The sequence below is a fragment of the Octodon degus genome, unplaced genomic scaffold (assembly GCF_000260255.1).
Source record: "Octodon degus isolate 3935 unplaced genomic scaffold, OctDeg1.0 scaffold00026, whole genome shotgun sequence".
In the NCBI taxonomy this organism is placed as follows: domain Eukaryota; kingdom Metazoa; phylum Chordata; class Mammalia; order Rodentia; family Octodontidae; genus Octodon; species Octodon degus.
Window position 1 is genome coordinate 11,953,379 of NW_004524602.1, and position 20,804 is coordinate 11,974,182.

At 41.2% G+C, this 20,804-nt stretch overlaps 1 protein-coding gene across 1 annotated transcript in view; it reads left to right on the plus strand.

Annotated features, from left to right (window-relative positions):
• Csnk1g1 (casein kinase 1 gamma 1) overlaps positions 1 to 20,804 on the plus strand; it is a 150,864-nt gene that overhangs the window by 59,006 nt on the left and 71,054 nt on the right. Inside the window, exons 4-5 of the mRNA XM_023712654.1 lie at positions 396 to 436; positions 7,518 to 7,587. Coding sequence (XP_023568422.1) covers positions 396 to 436; positions 7,518 to 7,587 — 111 coding nt within the window. The remainder of the gene's footprint in view (positions 1 to 395; positions 437 to 7,517; positions 7,588 to 20,804) is intronic.

Genomic DNA, 20,804 nt, shown 5'->3' on the forward strand with positions numbered 1-20,804 from the left:
CTGGCCCCTGCATCTGCTTGCAGGCACTTTAATCCGCTGAGCTATTCGGCGGCCCTAAGCCAAGAATTTAAAATCAAATCTTTGAAATTCTGGCATTTCTTCTTGCTTTGCCTCAAGGGTGTGTGTGTGTGTGTGTGTGTGTGTGTGTGTGTGTGAAGTCTGGTTAGCTTTCTTAAAATTTTTCATATACCCTTAAATTTTAGATTTTTAAATTGTTTTTATTCTAGTCCTGCTGTATCTCACATCTGTGCTTAGCTTTTCACTTATGAATCATGTTTCATGTGTATGAACAGCACTGGGAACGTGACCTTTCTCATGACCCTATAAGCTAAATTTTTGCTTTGCATTTCCCAGAAGAAATGTCACTAAACATGTACATTCTGCTTTTCCCTTAGGTAAAAATCTCTACACCAATGAATATGTAGCAATCAAACTGGTGAGTAGAATCTGTGTTCATAGTAACTGTGCTTCGGCACTCTCCCTGCTCAAGTCTTTGTTCAGGAAAGGGCTGTCAGCATTCGCAGCAGTGCTATTTTCCCCTTGTATATGATCTCAAGTGTTAATTTTTCTTCAATTATAATATAATGTGCCAGGGAGATAGCTGAGCGGCATAAGCATCTGTCTGGCAAGTGCAAGGTCTTGAGTTTGATTTAAATTACTAGTGTAGCAATGGTAAATCAAAAATTCCTTCCTAAAAAATTGTGGCCTTTTTATCCTTCACCTTTAAAAAGATAGTCTCATTGAAGATTCATTTTGTTTTTCTTCACTATATATATCTGATCCACTTTGACAATGCAAGGTGTTAATATACTTTGAGTAAAACCAAATCTAATCATTTAATCATGCCCAAGAAAAGCTGTCAAGCATGAAAATCCAAGTGGTCACACTAGAGGCAGAGTTCAGTACTGATCTCATGAATAACTAAACAAGTCATTAAAAATAACATCTTATTTTATTTATTTTAGATGTTTGAGACTAGGTCTCACCCCTTCCTCTGTGTGGCTTTGAGCTGATTGTACACCCTAAGTTTGTCATGGACTCATGATCTCCTGCCTCAGCCTCTCAGTTTCTGGGGAAACTGGTGTGCTACAGGTGTGCGACACCATGGCCAGCAGGATCTTACTTTTGAAACAAGAGAATAATTTTGTTACTGTTGGGGAGTAATAATTTTGGAAGAAACAGTTCTTTGTCTTATATTTAGAGGTGCTTCAAAGCCATTTCTTGTCATATAAAATAAATCATATGATTAGTTCCTATGAAACTGTGGTTGCTCATCCTTTTAGTAAAGGTGCGTTGGCCAGAATCTCCTGGTAATTTTAAGTCTTAGTACTTTTAGGCCAGAGGAGTGAACGGTTAGGGAAATAGTCTTCCGGTGGTTGAATGTTGTTCACATTGAGTGCGCTCACACCTGTTGTGTGCTGGGTCCCTTCTCATTGGGCTTGTTAGTTTGGTAAGGAGTTCTCAGTGAAGGGGTAGATGTGAGCAGGCTGCTCACAGTGAAACCCAGTGCTTTTAGGTTTCGACTTGAAATTTTTATGGAGAAATGAAGGAATGAATATGGTAGTGCGGGTCACACATCCTCTCTGGTTGCAGTTGAAGGATTAACCATATTTATTTATAGGAATTTTATTGTTACTTACAAAAGTATTCTCTCATAAATCTTTTTTCATTTTCTTACTGAATAATCCAGAATAATCTTGGCTTATTTGGGGTACTGATAGGGAAAAGCAAGCAGTCCTTTGAACACTTTAACATTTGGCCTCATTACTGTATACCTGTTACTGTGCCTTTGTATATCCAGACTTCTTCAGAGACTGTTAGGGACAGTTGTTTTTATCTAGATTCTCCCACATGTTTCACAGTAGTTGGCTTGTGTAGATAATCCCATGAACATATTATGGATATGACTGACCATAACATTTCACTTTCCTTTGTTTAAAGTTCAGTTCTTTATGGCCAATAGTTAAAAATACAGGCTTGGGTCCAGAGCAGTAGTAGAGTGCTTCTGCAGCAGGTGTGAGGCTTATCTTCAGAACCAAAACCAAAACAAATGAAGCATAGAACTTATGTCATCTGGTATGATGTGCCTCAGTACTGTATTTCTCTTCCAGTAAGTCTTAAGTAAAGCTTCTTAAGAGAGAAGCAGCCTTTTCTGTGGTCCTCTAGCTTTTGGGCTTATTCTCCAGGGGAGTCTCGAGGGCGGTAATCGAGCTCCTTTCATGGTAATGGCAACATTCGCCTGAAGCAGCGCACTCCTACAAGGTAGCCATCTGCTGTTGGTTTAGGATTTCACGCAGGCATGTGTGTTCCAGAATAACCACGATTCTGGCCGATGGCCAGCCCTTTATGGAAATGTAATCAGCATGCGGCACGGAAAGGCAGAGCCCTGCTGCTGCTTTTCCGTTCTACTTTGTTTGGATCTTCATTGTGAGTTTTTGTTTCTTAGGCTTTTAAGAACTTTTAAAAATACACAAAAGTAAAGAAGATACGTGCTGAATCCTTTTATTACCCAATGTCTAGAGTGAGAGTTAAGATAGCATTCTGTCCTTGTTGCTAATCTTGCTGCCTTCTCTAAGCTTAGGACTGTGTGTGAGGCCCTTTGTCCTTAGTGCTTCCATGAGAGCTCCTGGAAACCCCAGTTGACTTGAGCAGGCTACAGCCACATGGTGAAGTGGTTGGCTGGGGTGTGACTCTGCGCCTGTGATAAAAGCCCCCCTCCCCATCTGAGTATATGTAATGTATATGCCAGTATTCTACCCTGGAACTCTTACTTACTTAGTTCTCAAGATCACATTGCCTTTTTTTTTCTTGTATTTAGGGCCAGATCTCCAGGGTCTTACTATGTAGATCAGACTCCTAGTGATTCTCCTGTTTTCAGCCTCCCAAGTGCTGGGATTACAGGCCTGTGCCACTATGCCCAGTCTCAATTGTCTCCTCAGTGCACCCCAGGGGCGGGGCCAGCACTAGATTGACTGTTTCCTATTAAGATTTCCAGCAAGAAGTTTGAGAACAGTATGTCTAAGGAAAGATTTTAAATTTGTGACCCCTTGTGGATTATCATAATCTAACAACCATTTCTTCACAAACAGTCCTGTTCCTAGTGTTTTGATCAGCCCCTAGTTCCATAGTGATGTGTTTGACTCTTCCTGAAATTATCATTAGGAACTTGCAGTTGGACTGATTCTGTAACTGGCTGCTTTGGGGGCGATAAGGTGGGTGAGCTAGAGTGGTCCCTTTCTATTTGGAAAAAAGTGAAGAAAACCATGACTATTGCACTAGTTTCACTTTTCTTTTTTTTCTGTATTTTAGGGAAGGGGGTCTACAGGGTCTCACTGAGTAGATTGGACTGGTAGTGATCCTCCTGTTTACAGCTTCCTAAGAGCAGGGATTACAGTTGTGTGCCACCACACCCAGTCTCAGTTGCCATCTCAGTGTGCCCCAGGGATGGGGCCGCGGTGGCAGGCCAAGGGATCAAACCCCCAGCCCCTGCTCCTGCTTGCAGGCACTGTAATCTGCCAAGCTATTTGACCGGCCCTCACTTTTCTTTTGACTGGGGAATTTTGTTCTTTTTTTTTTTTTTTTTTTTTTGATGGTACCAGGAATCAAACTCAGGACCTTGTGCTTGCCAGGCAAGGACCAATTCCACTGAGCTATCCCCCTAGCCCCATGACTGGAGAATTTTGAGAACCTTGAACTCCAATGACTGTTGAGTTTAAGTTTTACTTCATAGAGCTTCTCAGTGATACAAAATATTCCAGTCTGCCTAAGTTGATTCAGATCCAACCTTACTAAATGCAGGAGATAAACTGAAAAATTTCAAGGAAACCTCTGAATCTGTAGTTTGTGGATTCTGTACCTTAAAAAAAATGCAGAAAATTTCAGGTGGATTTAGGAAAGAGTCTTCAAAGAATTAAAAAATAGAGCCAACAAGGAAGAGTTAAGTGAATAGAAATTAAATTGCCTGCAGGTCAGTCTAGAGAATGATTGAGTTGCTCTTGCTCTTTGAAGATAACTAATAACGTATTCCTAGATGTGAAAAACCATTTTATCTTGTTACTGAGGACATACAAAGATTAAAAATGTTTCAGTAACAAGCTTTAAACTAAATATAAAGACCTTCCAAACCATGAAACTTGTTGAACACCAGGCATGAATTATCAGGGGAAGCTCTGGAATCTACTTCTTTGGAGTTTGAACAAAAACGTCAATCATGGGGGGTGGGGGGGGAGGATAATAGTCTTTTCAAAAACAGTAGTGCTTTTACTGCGCTTCCACATAGGAAGTGTGATTTTTTAAAAAGTAGTGTGGATATTTAAATTTTTAAAATCAGTTAAAACAGAAGGCATGCTGTCCTTAGCCCCTCTTGGGGTAGTCTCCCTGCTTGGAATACACTCACACTTTCATTCTTGCCACTTCATGAAGTAGTTCTAATTGTCCTATTTTGTGAGTGTCCGTAGTTGTGCTGTCACAGTTGTCTTGGTGTCCTGAATTGTTTCAATATGTGTACTTTTCATAGTCATTTAGACTTTGGGAAAGAGTAGGATGTGGCCCAGTGTCAGATCCAGAGGATGAGGACATGGTTTTTGCTGTTTTACTTTTTAAAGGTTTGTTTTGTTTTGTTTTGTTTTGTTTTTTTTAAATGCATTTAGTACAGGGTCTACAGGTTCTCACTACGTAGAATAGACTCATAGTGATCCTCCTGTTTTCAGCCTCCCAAGTGCTGGGATTACAGGCGTGCGCCACCACGCCCAGTCTCAATCACCATCTCAGCGCGCCCTGGAGGTGGAGCCAACAGGACACACCGGGGACTGAACCCCAGCTGCTGTGCTCTGCCCAGGCAGGCACTTTAGTCCACTGAGCTATCAGGCCGGCCCTTTTTAAATTTTTTACTTGGCTCTATTTATAGTACATGATTGCACTTGTTATGAAGAATGGGTTGAAGTCAGATTTTTAAGTGCCTGCCTTTCCACAGGATGGCACTTGGCAGCAGCTTACACTACATTTTTGGGTTTTTTTTTTTTTTTTTTGTGCTGTATTGTAATGGGGATCAAGGCCAGGGCTTTGTGCATGCAAAGCTAGAGCTCTACCGGTGAGCCACATCCCTAGTCTAGTGCCAGTTTTTATCCTAACTCCTACAGTGAAGTTGGGCCTTTACTTTATACTATAAAAATTAACTTACATGGGCTAAACACCTCAGTGTGAGGTCTAAAACTCTCAGCAGGAAACACTGAGGAATGTGCTATGACCTTGGACTTGGCAGTAGTGTCTTGGGTATATCTTTTACATACTGAATGTGAAAAGATCCAATAAGAAATATCTAGTTTACCGTTTTAACCAGTTGTCATCGAGCACTTCTGTGTTATAGAGTACATTGGAATTGCTGTACTGCCATCATTACCACCTGTCTCCAAAGCTTCGTCTTCCTCAGCTGCAACTTGTGTCAATCCTCTTTCCTCCTGTTTCCAACTTAGGCAATCATCACTGCACTTTCTCTTTCTGTGAGTTATACTGTGACCGGTAGGCAGCTGCGCAGCAAGTGTGATGAATTTTGGGGTAGCACACCTGGTTGCTTTTTCTTTTTCCTTGGTACCTGGGATCGAACTCGGAGCCTTGCACTTGCCAGACAGGCACTTATGCCACTTGCCAGGTGCTTATACCGCTGAGCTATCTCCCCGGCCCTACTCTTTCTGTGACTTAGACTTCACTCAGTACTTTCTGGAAGTGGAATCATACACTGTTTAACCTTTGTGACTAGCTTATTTCACTCAAACTTCTTCAAGGTTCATCCTGTTGCAGCATATCAGAGTTTCTTTGCTTTTAAATCTAGAAAAGATTCCATTCTAGGTAGATGCTACATTTTACCCAGATATCATCTATAGAGTCCCTGCTTTCAGTTCTTCGGTTTATATAAACCCGGAAGTGGAATCACTATATTTAATATCATTTACTGTAGCAGCTGCACTGTTTTACATTCCTGCTAGCAGTATAGAAGGGTTCCACTTTCACATTTGTCAGCACTTGTTTTCTATTTTTGATAATAGCCATCCTACTAGGTGTGTAGATGCTGGCTTTCCTAGAGAGCGGTGTAACTTTGTGATGATTTTTGCCTACCATGTATTTACAAAAGGGACAAGAAATCTTTTAGAGTAATGTTTTATTGTCTTGTTAGCTGTTTGACTGGTACACTGTCAATTCAGAAAAATTAACAAGCTAGATTTTTGCTTGCTTGTTTGAGCGGGAGGGAGGATCTGGCTATGCTGTCCAGGCCTGCCTTGCACTCACTATGTAGCCTAGATCAAACCGGGATGGCAGCTGTGTAGGCTGGATCCAACTCAGCAGTCCTCCTGTGTCAGCCTCCTAAGTGCTGGGATTGTAGGTGTGCACCACCATACCTGGCCAACAGCCAGTTCCTGAAGTGTGAAATCGAGCTAAGTATGGTTATTGGGCCGCTTTTCTCTGGCAACTTCCACTTTTGGGAATTTGACCACCATTACATGTTAAATTGTACATGTAGTTTTTAATTCTCATAAGTAAAAATATGAATACAGGTGTGCCTGACAGCATTGTTTATAATATTAAAAACTGAAAAGTATGCAGATACAGAGAAGTGTTTTAATTATTAAAAATAGGGGCTGAGGAGATAGCTTGGTGGTCTAAGTGCCTGCCTGACAAGCCCAAGGACCCGGATTCGATTCCTGGTACTGCATACCATGCTGGCCTCCCCCAGGCACACACCTATAATCCCACTGCTGGGGAAGCTGTGACAGGAGGATCACTATGAGTCCAAACTGCGAAGCTAAACCTTGTACTAAGTAAATGATTTTTAAAAAAATTTAAAATACAATATACCTTTATTACTGCCATGGAAAGATGTCATTGTCACATATTAAAATTCATAAACACATTAATAAACAAATACAATGATTTATATAAAATTTTTGAGTGCATATTATATATAAATACATGAGTAAATAAGTACTTAAAAAATCACTAAAACAGATATTAATAGTGGCTGTCTTACTGTGGTAGGAGCTCAGGCTATTTTTATTTTCCTAAGTGAATTTTTTTTAACACTTAATATTTTTCTAAAAATAGTAAAATAGGGTCCTGGGGAGATGGCTCAGTAGAATAAGTGCTTCCCTGGCAAGTGCAAGAACCTGAGTTCAATCCCCGGTTCTGGAGGAAAACAAAAAGTAAAACTGTTTTAACACCTCCTCTCAGATCATAAACAGGAAATCCATGCTTTTTTTTTTTTTTTTTTTTAAGATTTCACATTTGGTTTCTTGGGAAAACAATATATTTTAAGAGGGTATTTTATATGATGGGAGCTGTTCTTGAATGATCCTCACAGTGTGTTTGTGTTTGACTCCCTGTGGGAGAGATTGGTGTCATCTGGCTCATGTTAGCTGCACGGTAATTGTGATAAGAACAGATTCCTGCGCAGAGGGATTAGCCCTTTTTGCTCTGAGGAACTGCAGAGTTGCGCTTGCCTAAGTCTGATTCTCTTTGGGTTTCAGGAACCAATAAAATCCCGAGCTCCACAGCTTCATGTAGAGTACAAGTATTATAAACAACTCGGCAGCGCAGGTAAGTCAAGATTTTTGCCTTTTCCCCCTCTCTAGTTAGTATAATTTTACTTGGAAACCCTCAAACAAGCATATTTTATTTGGCAAAAAGCCAGACCTCTCGCTGATAACCAGTCCTTTGCTCTTCTGTTCCCAGGGGGATGATTGAGCTGCCTGGTGCTCCGTGCTGTCCCCACAGATAAACCTTTAAATGTTTTCAGTGGCTTCAGATACCTCTGTGGGGGGAGTTTTGCTTTTTGGTAGTTCATTCCTTTTTTGTTTCTTTTCGGGCCATTCTAGGACTTTAACCCAGGATCGTCACACTGAGGTACATTCCCAGGTCTTTTTAAAATTTATCTTTGTAAAAAATAAAGTAAAAGGCTGGGAAGATGGCTCAGTAGAATAAGTGCTTGCCTGGCAAGTGCAAAGGCCTGAGTTCCATCCCTGGTTCAGCCAAAAATAAAGTAAAATAAAATTTATCTTTTTAATTTGAGATAGGGTCTCATTAAGGCACTAAATCACCCAAGTTGGGCTCAGACTTGCAATCTCAGGGCCTTAGCTTCCCAAAGTGCTGGGAGAAGCTGAGGCAGGAGGATCATCACAAGTTGGAAGCCAGCCTGGCCAACACAGTGATTCAAGTTTAGCCTGAATTAAATGAGATCCTGTCTTTAAAAAAAAAAAAAGTGCTGGGACTATAGGCATATGCTGCTGCACCCATGTATTCTTTTATTTTTATTTATTTATTTTTTTAGTAGTACCGGGGATTGAACTCAGGACCTTGTACTTGCCAAGCAGCAGACTCTTAGGCCCTTGAGTTCTCCCCAGCCCCATGTATTCTTTTAATTGCTTTATGTATATCAAAAAGAAAGGAAAAAAGATTGATAATTTACATGCTATATTCTAATATATTGAGATACATTCTAAAATACCGTAACACTGTCTTTTATCCATTATTTTTTATTAGTTTGCGAGAGCTATCCATATGTTTGCAGTAATATGACCCTTTGGGATTTTTTTTTTTTTTTTTTAAGGTACTAGGGATTACCCCCAGGGTGTTGCACTTTGCTCTGCTGCTATCTTTCCAACCCTTCTGTGGATCTTGTTAAGTTTCATAGGCTGGCCTCGAACTTGTGATCCTTGTGCCATAGCCTCCTAGGTAGTTGGGATTTCAGGTGTGTGCCACTGTACATGGCACCTTGGGATATTTTCTAAAATTAAAGTTGTAATTTTTAAACTCTTTTTTTCTTTTTCTCCTACATTTTAGGACAGGGCCTATAGGGTATACAGGGCCTCACTACGTAGATCGGACTCCTGGTGATTCTCTTGTTTTTAGCATCGTAAATGCTGGGATTACAGGCGTGCACCACCACGCCCAGTCTCAATCTCTACCTCAGCACGCCCTGCGGATGGGGCCGGCACAACACGCCGGGGATTGAACCCGCCACTGCGCTCTACCTAAGCAGGCACTTTAGTCTGCTGAGCTATCAGGCTGGCCCTTTAAATTTGTAATTTTTAAATGTCTGTTGTTTACCAAAAAGCTCTAATTCCTAAAATATCATACTAGCTTTCAGAAAAATACTTTGATTAAGCAAATGTACCAACCCTGAATAAGCTACACTTTTAGGTCATCTCAGAAGACAAAATCCTCTGAGTTCAATTCCCAGTACCACAAAAAAAAAAAGACAAAATCTTTCATGGCTAGTTTCATTAGCTGACAGTTGTAGGACGTCTTCTGCTTTTATATTTCTGTCAGTGAGCTACTTTTATATGAATAAAGCATGGTTCTAAGGTGCTATTGATGGAATTTTACTTAAATAATACCTAGTGGCTATAGGATTATGTATGGGCCGTTGGGTGTTACTGAAGCTGTACAGCCTGACCACGGTGGTAGTCTGCCATTGGCATAGTCTAGGAAGACACGCTGGGTGTTTGTCTTTCATTGAACTCAGTGTGTGAATTTTTGTTAACAGTAAGTAGTCTCTTGATACATTTCTTGACTAATTATATCCTTAATAATGTAATTTTCCTGGCATAAAATGTGAGACTAGCAACTAAACTCTCTGGTGTATGTGTGTGGCTTAAGGTTTATCTTCCCTTATGTTTTAGAAATTTTAATTGCTGTTCCTATGTTTTTCCAGTTTCATAATGTTCTGAATTTCATACATTTCACAGTGGTGGCTATCACAGCCCACTTTTGATAAATGTGCTCACGCATCTCTCACAGATGTAAGACATAGGCAGAAACATGCTTAGTCCAGCCTCACTGGGGGAAGGGACCAGGCGATTTACGGGGTTTACTCTGTAAGTCCTTCCCAATAGACCAGCAGATCAGGCCTGGCTTCATTTTCTAATAACGAGCCAAGTAAGTACACATGGTGGCTCATGTAGTGCTAGTAGCTGGGGAGGACTAGGTGGGAGTATTGCTCAGCCCGGGGGCTTGAGGCCACCACATCTCAGAAAAGCGGAAGAAGCTTAGCATGTAGCTTGGTGGTACTGCATGTGAATAGCCTGTTCAGGGCCTCAGGACTATTCAAAAAGGAGCCCCTCAAAATCTCACCAACTCGTTATATAGGAATCAAATATTTATTGCTTTGAACTTTCTCCAAAACAGAAAACATTGCAGCCTTGAGGTTTTGGCATTATTTGTACACCAAAAGCAAGGAGTAAATAGAACACTGGAAGAAAGGGAACTGTAAAGAAGATGGTAGCTTTGAGACTGGTAGGCAGCCACTGCTGACTGTGGGGACGTGGGGAGGGGCTCTGGCAGTGTCAGGCCTGTTGTTATAGTAGGCTGGCTGTTTTAGATCTCTCTAGAGTATTTCTGACAGTCGTCCACAAGTCATGAAGCCTTCTATTTTTATTTAGTGGCAATTCCTGGCCCCTTTGCTCCTTGAGCTCACCCACTCCTAACATAACTGATGTGGGCAGGTATTGTCTTCATGGATTCTTACCAGCAACTAACGGACAGCCACAACTTTTCCACAATAAGAACTTGGAAGACATTTTTAAATTTCTCTCCAGTGTTAAGAATGGCTTTTAGAATTTACTTAATATTTATCAGTCTCGCCTTGACTTTTAGCCATGGTGTTTATCATTATTTACTGATTCTTGTTTTTGTTTTTTTGGGTGTTTTTTGGCAGAACCAGGAACTGAACTCAGGCCCTTGTACTTGCCAGGAAAGCACTTATTCTACTGAGCCATCTTCCCAACCCCAGATTCTTGACAGTGGTCCAAAATTTGCTATTTTCCTTTTCCTGAAACATAATTGGACTTTCTTATATCAATTCAGAGACATTCGTTGTGTCTATTGGCTACTTCCTCATTTCCCGTAGGCCACCTCCAAGTCTTTGTGGCCAAGGGTTTTCCATTCGTTCATTCTGTCTGTATAGCATGGTTTAAGGTTCTTCCCTGCTACTGCTGTGTGAGCAGGTGCGCACACACACACGCACACACGCGCACGCGCGTGCGCAACATGTTTAGTTTTGTGATGCTCCTCTTAAATCAGCCTCATAATACAACAGATTTACTTTGCACATGGAGACTGGGGTTTGCTATCCTCTTTAATCTGGACACAAAGTTTCTCTTAATGTACATTAGTTCCCCCCCCAGCTTTATTGAGGTGATAAATAAAAATTACATATATTAACAGCCATTTCGTATAGGTGACCTCAGTGCTTTTATGGAGTCATACTCAACTGAAACCTATAAATCTTTTTTATGTAAACTACCATCAATGAAGAGGTTTCTTTTTTCTTTTTTACATTTTATAGTTCCATAATAATTTGGAGCACCTAAAGCTCTCAAATGTCATTTTCCCCCATCATTGCTAACACTTTAAAATCCTGATCGTATTATCCTATGGTATTTATGTGCTTTTTAAAAAACATAGAGAAACTTTTTGAGAGCAAGTCTTTTACTTTGGTCTTTTTTGCTCAGCGTCCAGTGTAGCTCTGTACGTGGGTAGGCAGTCAGTAGTCAAGTGGCAGTAAGAAGTTACTTGATAAGCTCGCCTTTTTAGATTTTTATCAAGTTACTAATAAAAATCCTTGAGCACAGCAAAAAAGGAGGAGGGAAGAAACTGCTTTTAACGTAGATGAGTTGACACAAGAAAGTAGATGGGATCTATGTCTCACGGTAAATGTGAGCATGAACATAGGGCTCCTTCTCAGCTTAAAAGCACAAGCGTCTCTCCAGGACAAGTTCTTGGCTGCAAGTGTGCCTCAGTAGTTAGGCTGGAGCAGCCAGAGCACGTAGGCCACCACTTGAGAACCAAGGTGATGCTGCGGCATTATAGATCTGTGTCAGAGACAGACAGGCCCAAATTCATGTAATCGGTGTGCTTACTCACCAGTGTCTTTGTCATCACAGGCTAGTGATCTGTGAAACATTTAGGGATCTCAATGAGGTAGGGTTTTTTTGTTTTTTTTTTTAAGCCCACTGTGACTTGGGCTCATTCGATGAGTTATTCAGTGCTTATGAAATAAATGTATACAGTTCTTCAGGACATTCACCAAGTTGTCCCAACCTCTCTCCTCCTTTCTCCCTCCCTCCATCTCTTGTCCCTTTCCCATTCGCAAAAGATCTAACTGTTTCCTGTTTTATTCTGCTCTTTAAATTATGTCGTTGATTTCTGATAAGAGTATTATAACCCCAGGTTTGTCTCTCTTACGTTCTTTCATTTAGTCGTTATAAGAGATAGTGGTGATTTTGAAATACTGAGAGCTATGAAATTAAAGATTAGGTTTATTCCAAAAGGTTCCTGAAGAAATCTAGGAAGATGTGTGCATATTTGCAAAAACAGCATAGCATGATATTTTTTGTGTATTTCAAGAAATATATGTGCCCACAGATATACCCACAGAAGCACAGAATGGCTTGGAATGGGTATGCAAAATCATTTTCTTTCAAGATCATGATTAAAAGTTGAAAGTTGCAGTAACCCTTGAGTTTTTATTTCATAGTATTAATTTGTTCACTAAGCACTTATTTTATACCAATTTTTGCAAAGACTATAGCAGTGGTTTTGTTGACTGTCTCCTTCATCTTCCATTACTATAGCCTAATTATAAAAACCTCAGAGCAGCCTGCTCCCACCCCTTCAGCCCGAACCATCCCGCGTTTCAGGCATAAGGGCAGCAAGTGATAAAGTGCTGCGACACCTCGCACCCTGTCTTTCTAAACACCTTACAGGAAGACAAAAGCAGATTGGGAACTGGGATGAGTTATCTTACGCAACAGGATTTCCTGTTTCCAAGGGAAGGGCCATAGTTTAAGCAGAAGTTGAGCAGTCCCATAGTGGGGATGTTGTGAGGGAGGCATGTGTGGATGAGCACTAGAGCACGGGAGGTGGTTTTTGTTGTTGTCTGTCTGTCTGTCTGTCTGTCTGTCTGTCTGTCTGTCTTTCTTTCTTTCTTTCTTTCTTTCTTTCTTTCTTTTTCTTTTCTTTTGGGAGACAGGGTCTCATTTTGTACTTTAGGCTGGCCTTGAACTCATTTTGTAGCCAAGCCTGGCCTCAGATTCACTGTGATCCTCCTGCCTCAAGTGTTGGGATTATAGGTGTGCACCACAGCATTCAACAAGTACACAACTTAAAAAATTTTTTTAGAAATTTTTTTATTTTTTAATAGCACAGCTTTGTAAAAGCAGCAAATTTGGATTGGTTTAGCACATGAATCTCGAAATCTCTGCTCTCCAGCAGACTAAGGAAATGAATACTTGAGGATTTGGGGTCAGCAGGGCCTAAGCCAGGATGCGAGTGTACACCTCTGGAGTCTCAGCCTCGATCCTCCTCAGGGTGGATTTGTATCTGTTTATCTGTAAATCGGTGCTTGAGTCCGAGGACTAACCGCTGACCAGGGCAAGTTGCTTCATTTCTTGGGGCTTCCAGCACCTGCTGCTGTAGAGATTAAGTAAGTATATGGCGGATTCCGGATCAAGGCTAGTGTCGTCTATTGGTTTGCCACAAGCTTTCATAGATGCAGTATAACGCAATGCTAACGAGCTTGTGTAAAGCCTGGGTGGATGATAAAGCTAGGAAAAGCCCCGCTCCATCCCACGTGGGCAGAAACTAGTTTACTCCTTTAATATAGTGCCTTACAGACAGTGGAGGCTTAAAAACACCTCTTCTTTGAACTGAATACTATCAGAACTGAAGATAGTACCAGATCCTTCCGGCCTCGGAGCCAAACTTCACAAGTCACCACTCCTCCCACTGGTTTATCTCAAAAAGCAGAGGTCAGGAAAAGGATTTGTAAACAATTCCCACAAAACTCAGGTGAGAATAAAAACCAGTTCTGAGAAACTACAAATTTTACATCCTGAGTGTCTGAAGTCTGGTCCAATGCGCACGTCTTCTGCACAAAGCTCACGAAGCTGTAGCTGTTTCTGTGTTATCGAGTAGAAACCCTTAACAGCCCCTCAGTAGGCGCTCCGACTTGTAGGTTGCCAGGGGAGGCCCGGCCGACGAGTCCAGCCTCACGAGGTGATAGATCGAGGGAAAAAATGTAAAACTAGGTTAAACTCGGCGAGCAGGCAGCGGAACCCCAGCTTAGCTCAGCTCGCCCCGCCCCATCCTGACCACGCCCCATCCTAAGTACACAACTTTTAAGACTTTTTTAAAAAAATGTATTTGGTTGTTGCAGGGTCTCACTGTGCAGCTCGGCCTTGTGGTGATCCTCCTGTTTTCAGCCTCTCCAGCGCTGGGATTCCAGGCGCACGTCACTATGCCTGGACTCTGGCCGGCTCAGCCTGTCCTGGGTGCAGGGCTGGGATCGCATGTGGTCCCTGGGATCAAACTAAGGTCCCTGCACTTGCCTAAGCAGGTGCTTTAGTCCACTGAGCTATCTTGCTGGCTCCTTAAAACCTATTTGAATTCTTAAAATTTCCTAAGAAACTCTTAATGAACACTTTAGCATCCAGATAACATTCTGGTTGTTTCTTGTGCTCATACTTCTATTTGACATCTTCTTCAGTCTTTAAAGACACAAACTGACTTTGTAGAAGTTGTTACATTAGAAATTTAACCTTAGTTGGGGCCAGGGAGATGGCTCAGTGGAATAAGTGCTTCCCTGGCAAGCGCAAGGGCCTGAGTTCAATCCCCAGTTCCACAAAAAAAAAAAAAAAAGAAAAGAAAAAGAAATTTAACCTTAGTCAAAGTAACACCCAGGAGTGGATAAAAGTGAGAAGTGTCTCATTTTCATACAGTGAGATGGCAGGGCTGATGAGTAGATTTTTTACTTGTAAAATATTGAGTTGAAATTGGTGAATTTCTAAACTAAGGAAAAGCAAATTTAAAGTGCAAGTCTCTGTGATGATTACTTATTTATTTATTTTTCTGTATTTGGAACAGAGTTTACAGAGTCTACAGGGTCTCACTACATAGATCAGACTCCTAGTGATTCTCCTGTTTTCAGCCTCCCAAGTGCTAGGTTTACAGGGGTGCACCACCACGCCCAGTCTCAGTCACCCTCTCAGTGTGCCCCGTGCAGGGCCAGCACGGCACACTGGGCATGGAAACCTGGCAGGTGCTTTAGTCCACTGAGCCATCAGGCCAGCCCTGTAATGATTATTTAAAATGAATTGCATTATTTTCTTCATTGGAAAGTTAAAAAAATTTAGATTTTTCTCTTCCAAGTAAGCTAAACAAGTTCTTTGGTGTTACTTTTGTTTCATTTCTTGTGTTACTGTTTAGGCTTTTCAAGGCACAGTTTAGGCTTTTCAATACAATTGTGGTTTCCTTTTCAGATCTAGTTTCTAGAGATTGTTCTGAGTCCATAGAATGGGAGTCCAGGAGCTCGTGATTAATCCTGGATTCCCTGGAACTCGCTTGCCCTGCCAGCAGCTTTCTATTGGTCTGGTACAGTAGGCCAGCACGCTTCACAGAAGAGAGCAGTGCTGTGTAATCATAGTCATTAAACGCTCTGAGCCGTGCCTGCAGTCAGTAGTTTAAAGAATCCTGTGAGTAGTAACTGTTTTTCTTGTTATTCCATAATTTTCTTCAGTCATCAATGTTTTGTTAGTTTTATTATATCCACCATAGGCAAGTCCAAAATTTATTTTCCTTTTATGGGAATGTTTTTGGGTTTTCCTATGCCCTCAGAATCTCTTACTTAGAAACTTAACATACATTGATGTCAGTTTTTTAATTTCCCAGCTCACTACTAATGCAATGGCATATGCCTGTAATATGGAATTCTAGGAGGCTGAGACAGCAGGATCTCAGGTTCAAGCCCAGCCTCAGCAACTTGGCAAGATCTTGTCTCACAAAAAAATTAAAATGGTTAATGATGTAGTTCAGCACTCCTTGGGTCCAATCCGAGAGAGAGAAGCAGGGGGAGAGGGGGAGAAAGTGGGGAGAGGGGGAGAAAGTGAGGAGAGGGGGAGGGAATATCTAGTCCACAAATCTTTTATGTTGTTACTCCCACTTGTGCTTATATCCAAGTACATATGAATTTTACCTGGTGAATGACAGGTTTGAGGTAGGGATCAGGAAGAATCTGTAACCTAAAGAGATCCATGTTAGAAGAGTGACAAGAGCGAGGCTGAAGACACATAGCTGTAGGCTAGCCACATGAGCAGGGCCTACTGTGTGTTTAGTAACTGAATGAAAGATGAGCAGATCAGAGCCAAGCAGGCAGCTGAAGGGGGTGGGGAGAGAATCAGCAATGAAAAATGAGAGAGGGTTGGGGATGGGAGGAGCAGGCAGAGGCCAAGAAAGCAGGACTCCAGAAGCTGAAATGAGCGCGTAAGTAGGTCGCATATAGTGAAAGTCTGCTTTAACATGAAGCTTTAAAATTGCCTTTATTACTGCTCTCAGAGTGAAGCTATTTCCTAGGAGCAGTGGTTTTAAATAATAGCTGTGGCCTTTTGAGTGAAAGTGCTGGAGTGGGTTATGGTAAATTCCCTCACATTTCTATAATAGAAACAGAAAAAAACTACAGTGATCTCTTTGCTTCAGGAGCATTAATTGTCTTGAGTCATCCCAAAGGAGTAGAGGAATTGATCTTGCCCTTGTCAGATACTTGATTCCACTGCTGTCCAGCATCCTGTCTGGGGAAAACTCTGAAGGACTCTAGGGATATGTGTCATACTGTAGCTCGTTTTGAGGCTGGGCTGTCATGCGCTTGCTTTCTGCAACCAATCCAATCTGCTAATGGATAGTCTGTTTTAGAAGTATAGGAAAGGGGATGCTAATCCCCAAATAAGAAATGTCAACTTCACAATTACAGCAAAGCCCAGGCAAAATATCATTGGATAGAGAAAACAAGTGAAGTTATTAAATACTAAATAGGTATTCTTCAGGGAATTTTTTATCATTTACTTGAGCCAGGGTCTTGCTGTATAGTTCAAGATAGCATTGAAGCCAGTATGTAGCCCTGGGGGGCCCCAAGCTTGTGATTCTCTTGCCTCTGCTTCCTGAGTGCTGAGATTATACACTTGTTCCACCATGCCTGGTTTTTCCCCATTCCGAGCATAGGAAAGTTTGGTGACTTACCCAGCTCTGTGTGCGTGTACCCAGACTAGGAATGTGTTTTTCCTGTGTTTTGGTATAGATTTGCATCTTCTGTACATATACATTCAGCAGGTACCTGGGGCCATCCACCCGCTATCCCTTACCGAACTGGAAACCATTGGTGAGAGGTAGCCATAAAGGCTTTTAGGTGTGGCAGACACCTGCAACTCTTCCTTTTTTCTCAGTAAAAGAGTGGGATTCCTATTTCCCCACATGATACCCCCAATGTTGTCAGTTTATTGATTTATTTAATCATTTATTAATTAAGTTTTTATTTATTAATTCAGCCAGATGTTACTGGTACATTTTATTTATTTATTTATTTATTTATTTATTTTTGCGGAACCGGGGATTGAACTCAGGTCCTTGCGCTTGCCAGGGAAGCGCTTATTCCACTGAGCCATCTCCCCGACCCCACTGGTACATTTTTTTTTTTTTTACTGGTACATTTTAGATACACATAATGATCACCTTGATTATAGAGAATCTGTACATTGTGTATCTTGATTCTTCCCTTTCCCATTCCCTGATCCTCCCTTCAACCTGTCTTCCCCTCCCATTTACAAAAGCTTTGTTTCTGTTTTTTCCTTTCTTTTAACTTTTCCCTTCCTCCCACCCCACTCCTTTGTGCCCCTCTCCATTTGAATGTTTTCCTTCCTACCTCACAGTACCTAATACACATTTTTCATTCCTTTAAAAGTTGTCTTTTCTTATCTCTTCAGCATGGGCTTAAGAGAAAGCTTTATGGGCTTTCTAGGTTTTGAACCTTTTTTATTTCCAAGGTAAATTAATCATCACTATTGAGTGCACATGCCATGTATACAAGTAAAAAGCTTGCCCTGTCGTGCAAGGTATTTTCATTCAGGAAACCCTCATGCTGCAAATAAAGAAAGTGCTGGCCAGCCAAGTCAGGCTTTGGACCTTTGATGTACTGGAGGCCATGGTTCCATACACCCTCACAAGAGATAGGCCAGCGGTTCAGTTATTAGGAACTGGTTCCACCTCATCGAGGGAATAAGCAAAGATTGATAGAATAAGAACTTGTACGATTATCAAGACCCTCCTATAGGGGGGCTGGTGAGATGGCTCAGTGGTCTAAAGCACCTACTTGGAACAAGCTTGCCTGAAGCACAGGGACCGCGGTTCCATCCCCCAGCACCACATGCCAGCCAGCCCCGCCCCCTGGTGGGCTGAGCTGGCCACACACACATAAATGGATAGATGGATAAATAAATAAAGTAAAAAAAAAAAACAAAAAAAACCAACCTCCTATAGTAATTGTGGATTTCCTTAAGAGTACATTACAAACAAGCTAGGCAAACACAGGAAGCATTAGCCAGAAATTCAAGAATAAGAACTTCTAAAGATAACCTTTTAAAAAAAGGAAATTACCTTAAAATAAAATTTAATCTTTTTTATTTTCTAACTTTATTGTATGTAGTGCATATTAATATTACGTAACAGTGGGCCTTGTTTGGGGAAGTTGGTACACGCATTTAATATAATTTAAATTTCATCACCACCACCATCCTACCCTGTATAGAGCCTTTACTGTAATCTCACGATCCCCATCTATAAAAGTCTGCCTCTTGGTTTTCTGTCATCTCTAATTTATTTTCGTTATGTATGTACATATGTGTGTATTTTTAAGTTCTCCTGTATCTTGGCACCGTCTCTCGTTGCTGATACACAGTGCTGGACCTGGCACCCACAGCTTAAAGGAGAGAAGTTTCTTTGGGCTCTCAGTTTCAGAAGTTTTGGTCCACAATTGGCTGCCACAGCCCAGAAAGGGCATCAGGGAGGGGCCTGGACAGAGGCGGCTGCACACACTTGGCAGCCAGGAAGTAGAGGTGGAAAGGAGCAGCCAGGGAGGGAGGGAGGCCCTTGTAGGTCACACCCCCAAGGACCACCTCCTAATAGCGGCCAGCTGTAGCACCCCGTGATCCAATCACCTTCCAGGAGCCCCACTTTGAATACATGACACTTCGGAGGGACATCCCAGATGCGAACCATACCATCCTATAAGAGAAAACACAATGCTTAACATTCTGAAAGTGGCTAATTAAAAGTGAATCTCTTAAGGGTAGTTGCAGGCAGGTGGCATGCTTCAATTTAGTTGTTCCCTAGGAGTGCTTAAGAATTTTTTTTATTTTATTTTTACATTATTATTTTTTCCCATAATTTTATTTTATTTTTTTCCCATAATTTTATTGATAAACAAATAGCAATGAGACAGTTTCAAATCAAATTGGTAGGACAGTTTCAATAATTAACACATTGCATACATTCTTCCTAGTGGTTAATTGCTGTACAAGATGCGGACATGATATCCTATTTACAAACATCATTAGAACAAATCCCTCTATTCATTAAGAGAATGTAACTATATATCCTAACCACTTTGAATACACAGATACAAAATGGACATTCATCTGTAGCCCCTTTTTTTGTTAAGTTCCGTTATTTGAATATTATAGGTGTGTAAACTCAGCAAAATATTCTAAAAGAGTCCAGTAGCCCATAATAGTATTGGGTCCTCTGCTTGACTGGCAATGTCAGAAATTGTTGACCTGAGTCCCCCACAGCTCAACATAACAGCATGGCTTTAATATTTCATTTTTAGAGTGCTTAAGAAATTTAGAAGAGACTTGTTTCTACCCTAGTTGGGTAGAAAGTTTTCGTAACAGGAAAAAAAAAAAAAGTGGAATAGTGGCCTTAGTAAAAGAAAGTAGAGTCTGGGCCTTTTCTTTTTTGGTGGCTGGCTTGGCCCGCTCTGGGTGTGGGGCTGGCACAGCATGTGGTGCCGGGATTCAGCCAAGTCCTGCACTTGTCTGAGCTTGCCAACACAGGTGCTTTAAGCCGCTGAGCTATCTTGCCAGCCCCTGGGTCCTTTTTTTTTTTTTTTTTTTTTAAACAATGTGAAAGTTTTCCAGAGATCTCTCTGCCAGAGATATTATACAGGCAAGAGTCTGGCCCCTGAGTTCAGGAAGAAGTCACCTGAATCGGTGCACTCACGACGGGGCAGTCTTGAAAGTACATTGTGAGGACCGTGAAGATTTAAACATTTCCATCTCTAAATATAGACAGCGTGAGAAAGTGACGACCGCTAGAAACTAGAGTGCAGAGAGAAACTTGTCCCATTTTCCCCGCTGTCTTCTGTGTGATCGTGTTAACTGTGTCCCTCTCCTCTGCCTCAGTTTCCTGTTGATACAACAGAAAAGCCTTGTGCTATTAATGAGTTTGTAGACCTGCTAGGGTTGGATGAGGTAATGCCTGTAAAGACCTTGAATTCTTAAGGAAAAATGCTCAATAGCACAAGGCAGTGTTATTCTGCATTGAAAGGTGAAGATCTAATTTCTCTGTTAAAATGGAAACATCCAACTTTTTCAAAGTTTGTTAAGAAACAGAATGAAAAGGTAATCATTTCAGTGTTGAAGAATTCTTTATGGATTCTCAAGCAACAGTTGATTATTCTTGATAGTCCTTTCTCTGACTCATAAATCCCAATTTGAACTATGGCAAACCCTTTCCATGTAACATTTTTAAGGAGATACTTATTTCTTTCAGAGGAGTTAAAGTGGCGCCCCAGGATGTAATTGTGGTTACTGGAGTTTCTTGTGTGAGAATGAGAACTTTTAATTCCACAACTTCACAGCCTTTTTATGCCAGCTGGAGAAGACATTTGGCCACGGGCATCTTAAAAATACTTGGTTAAAGAAAAATGAAGG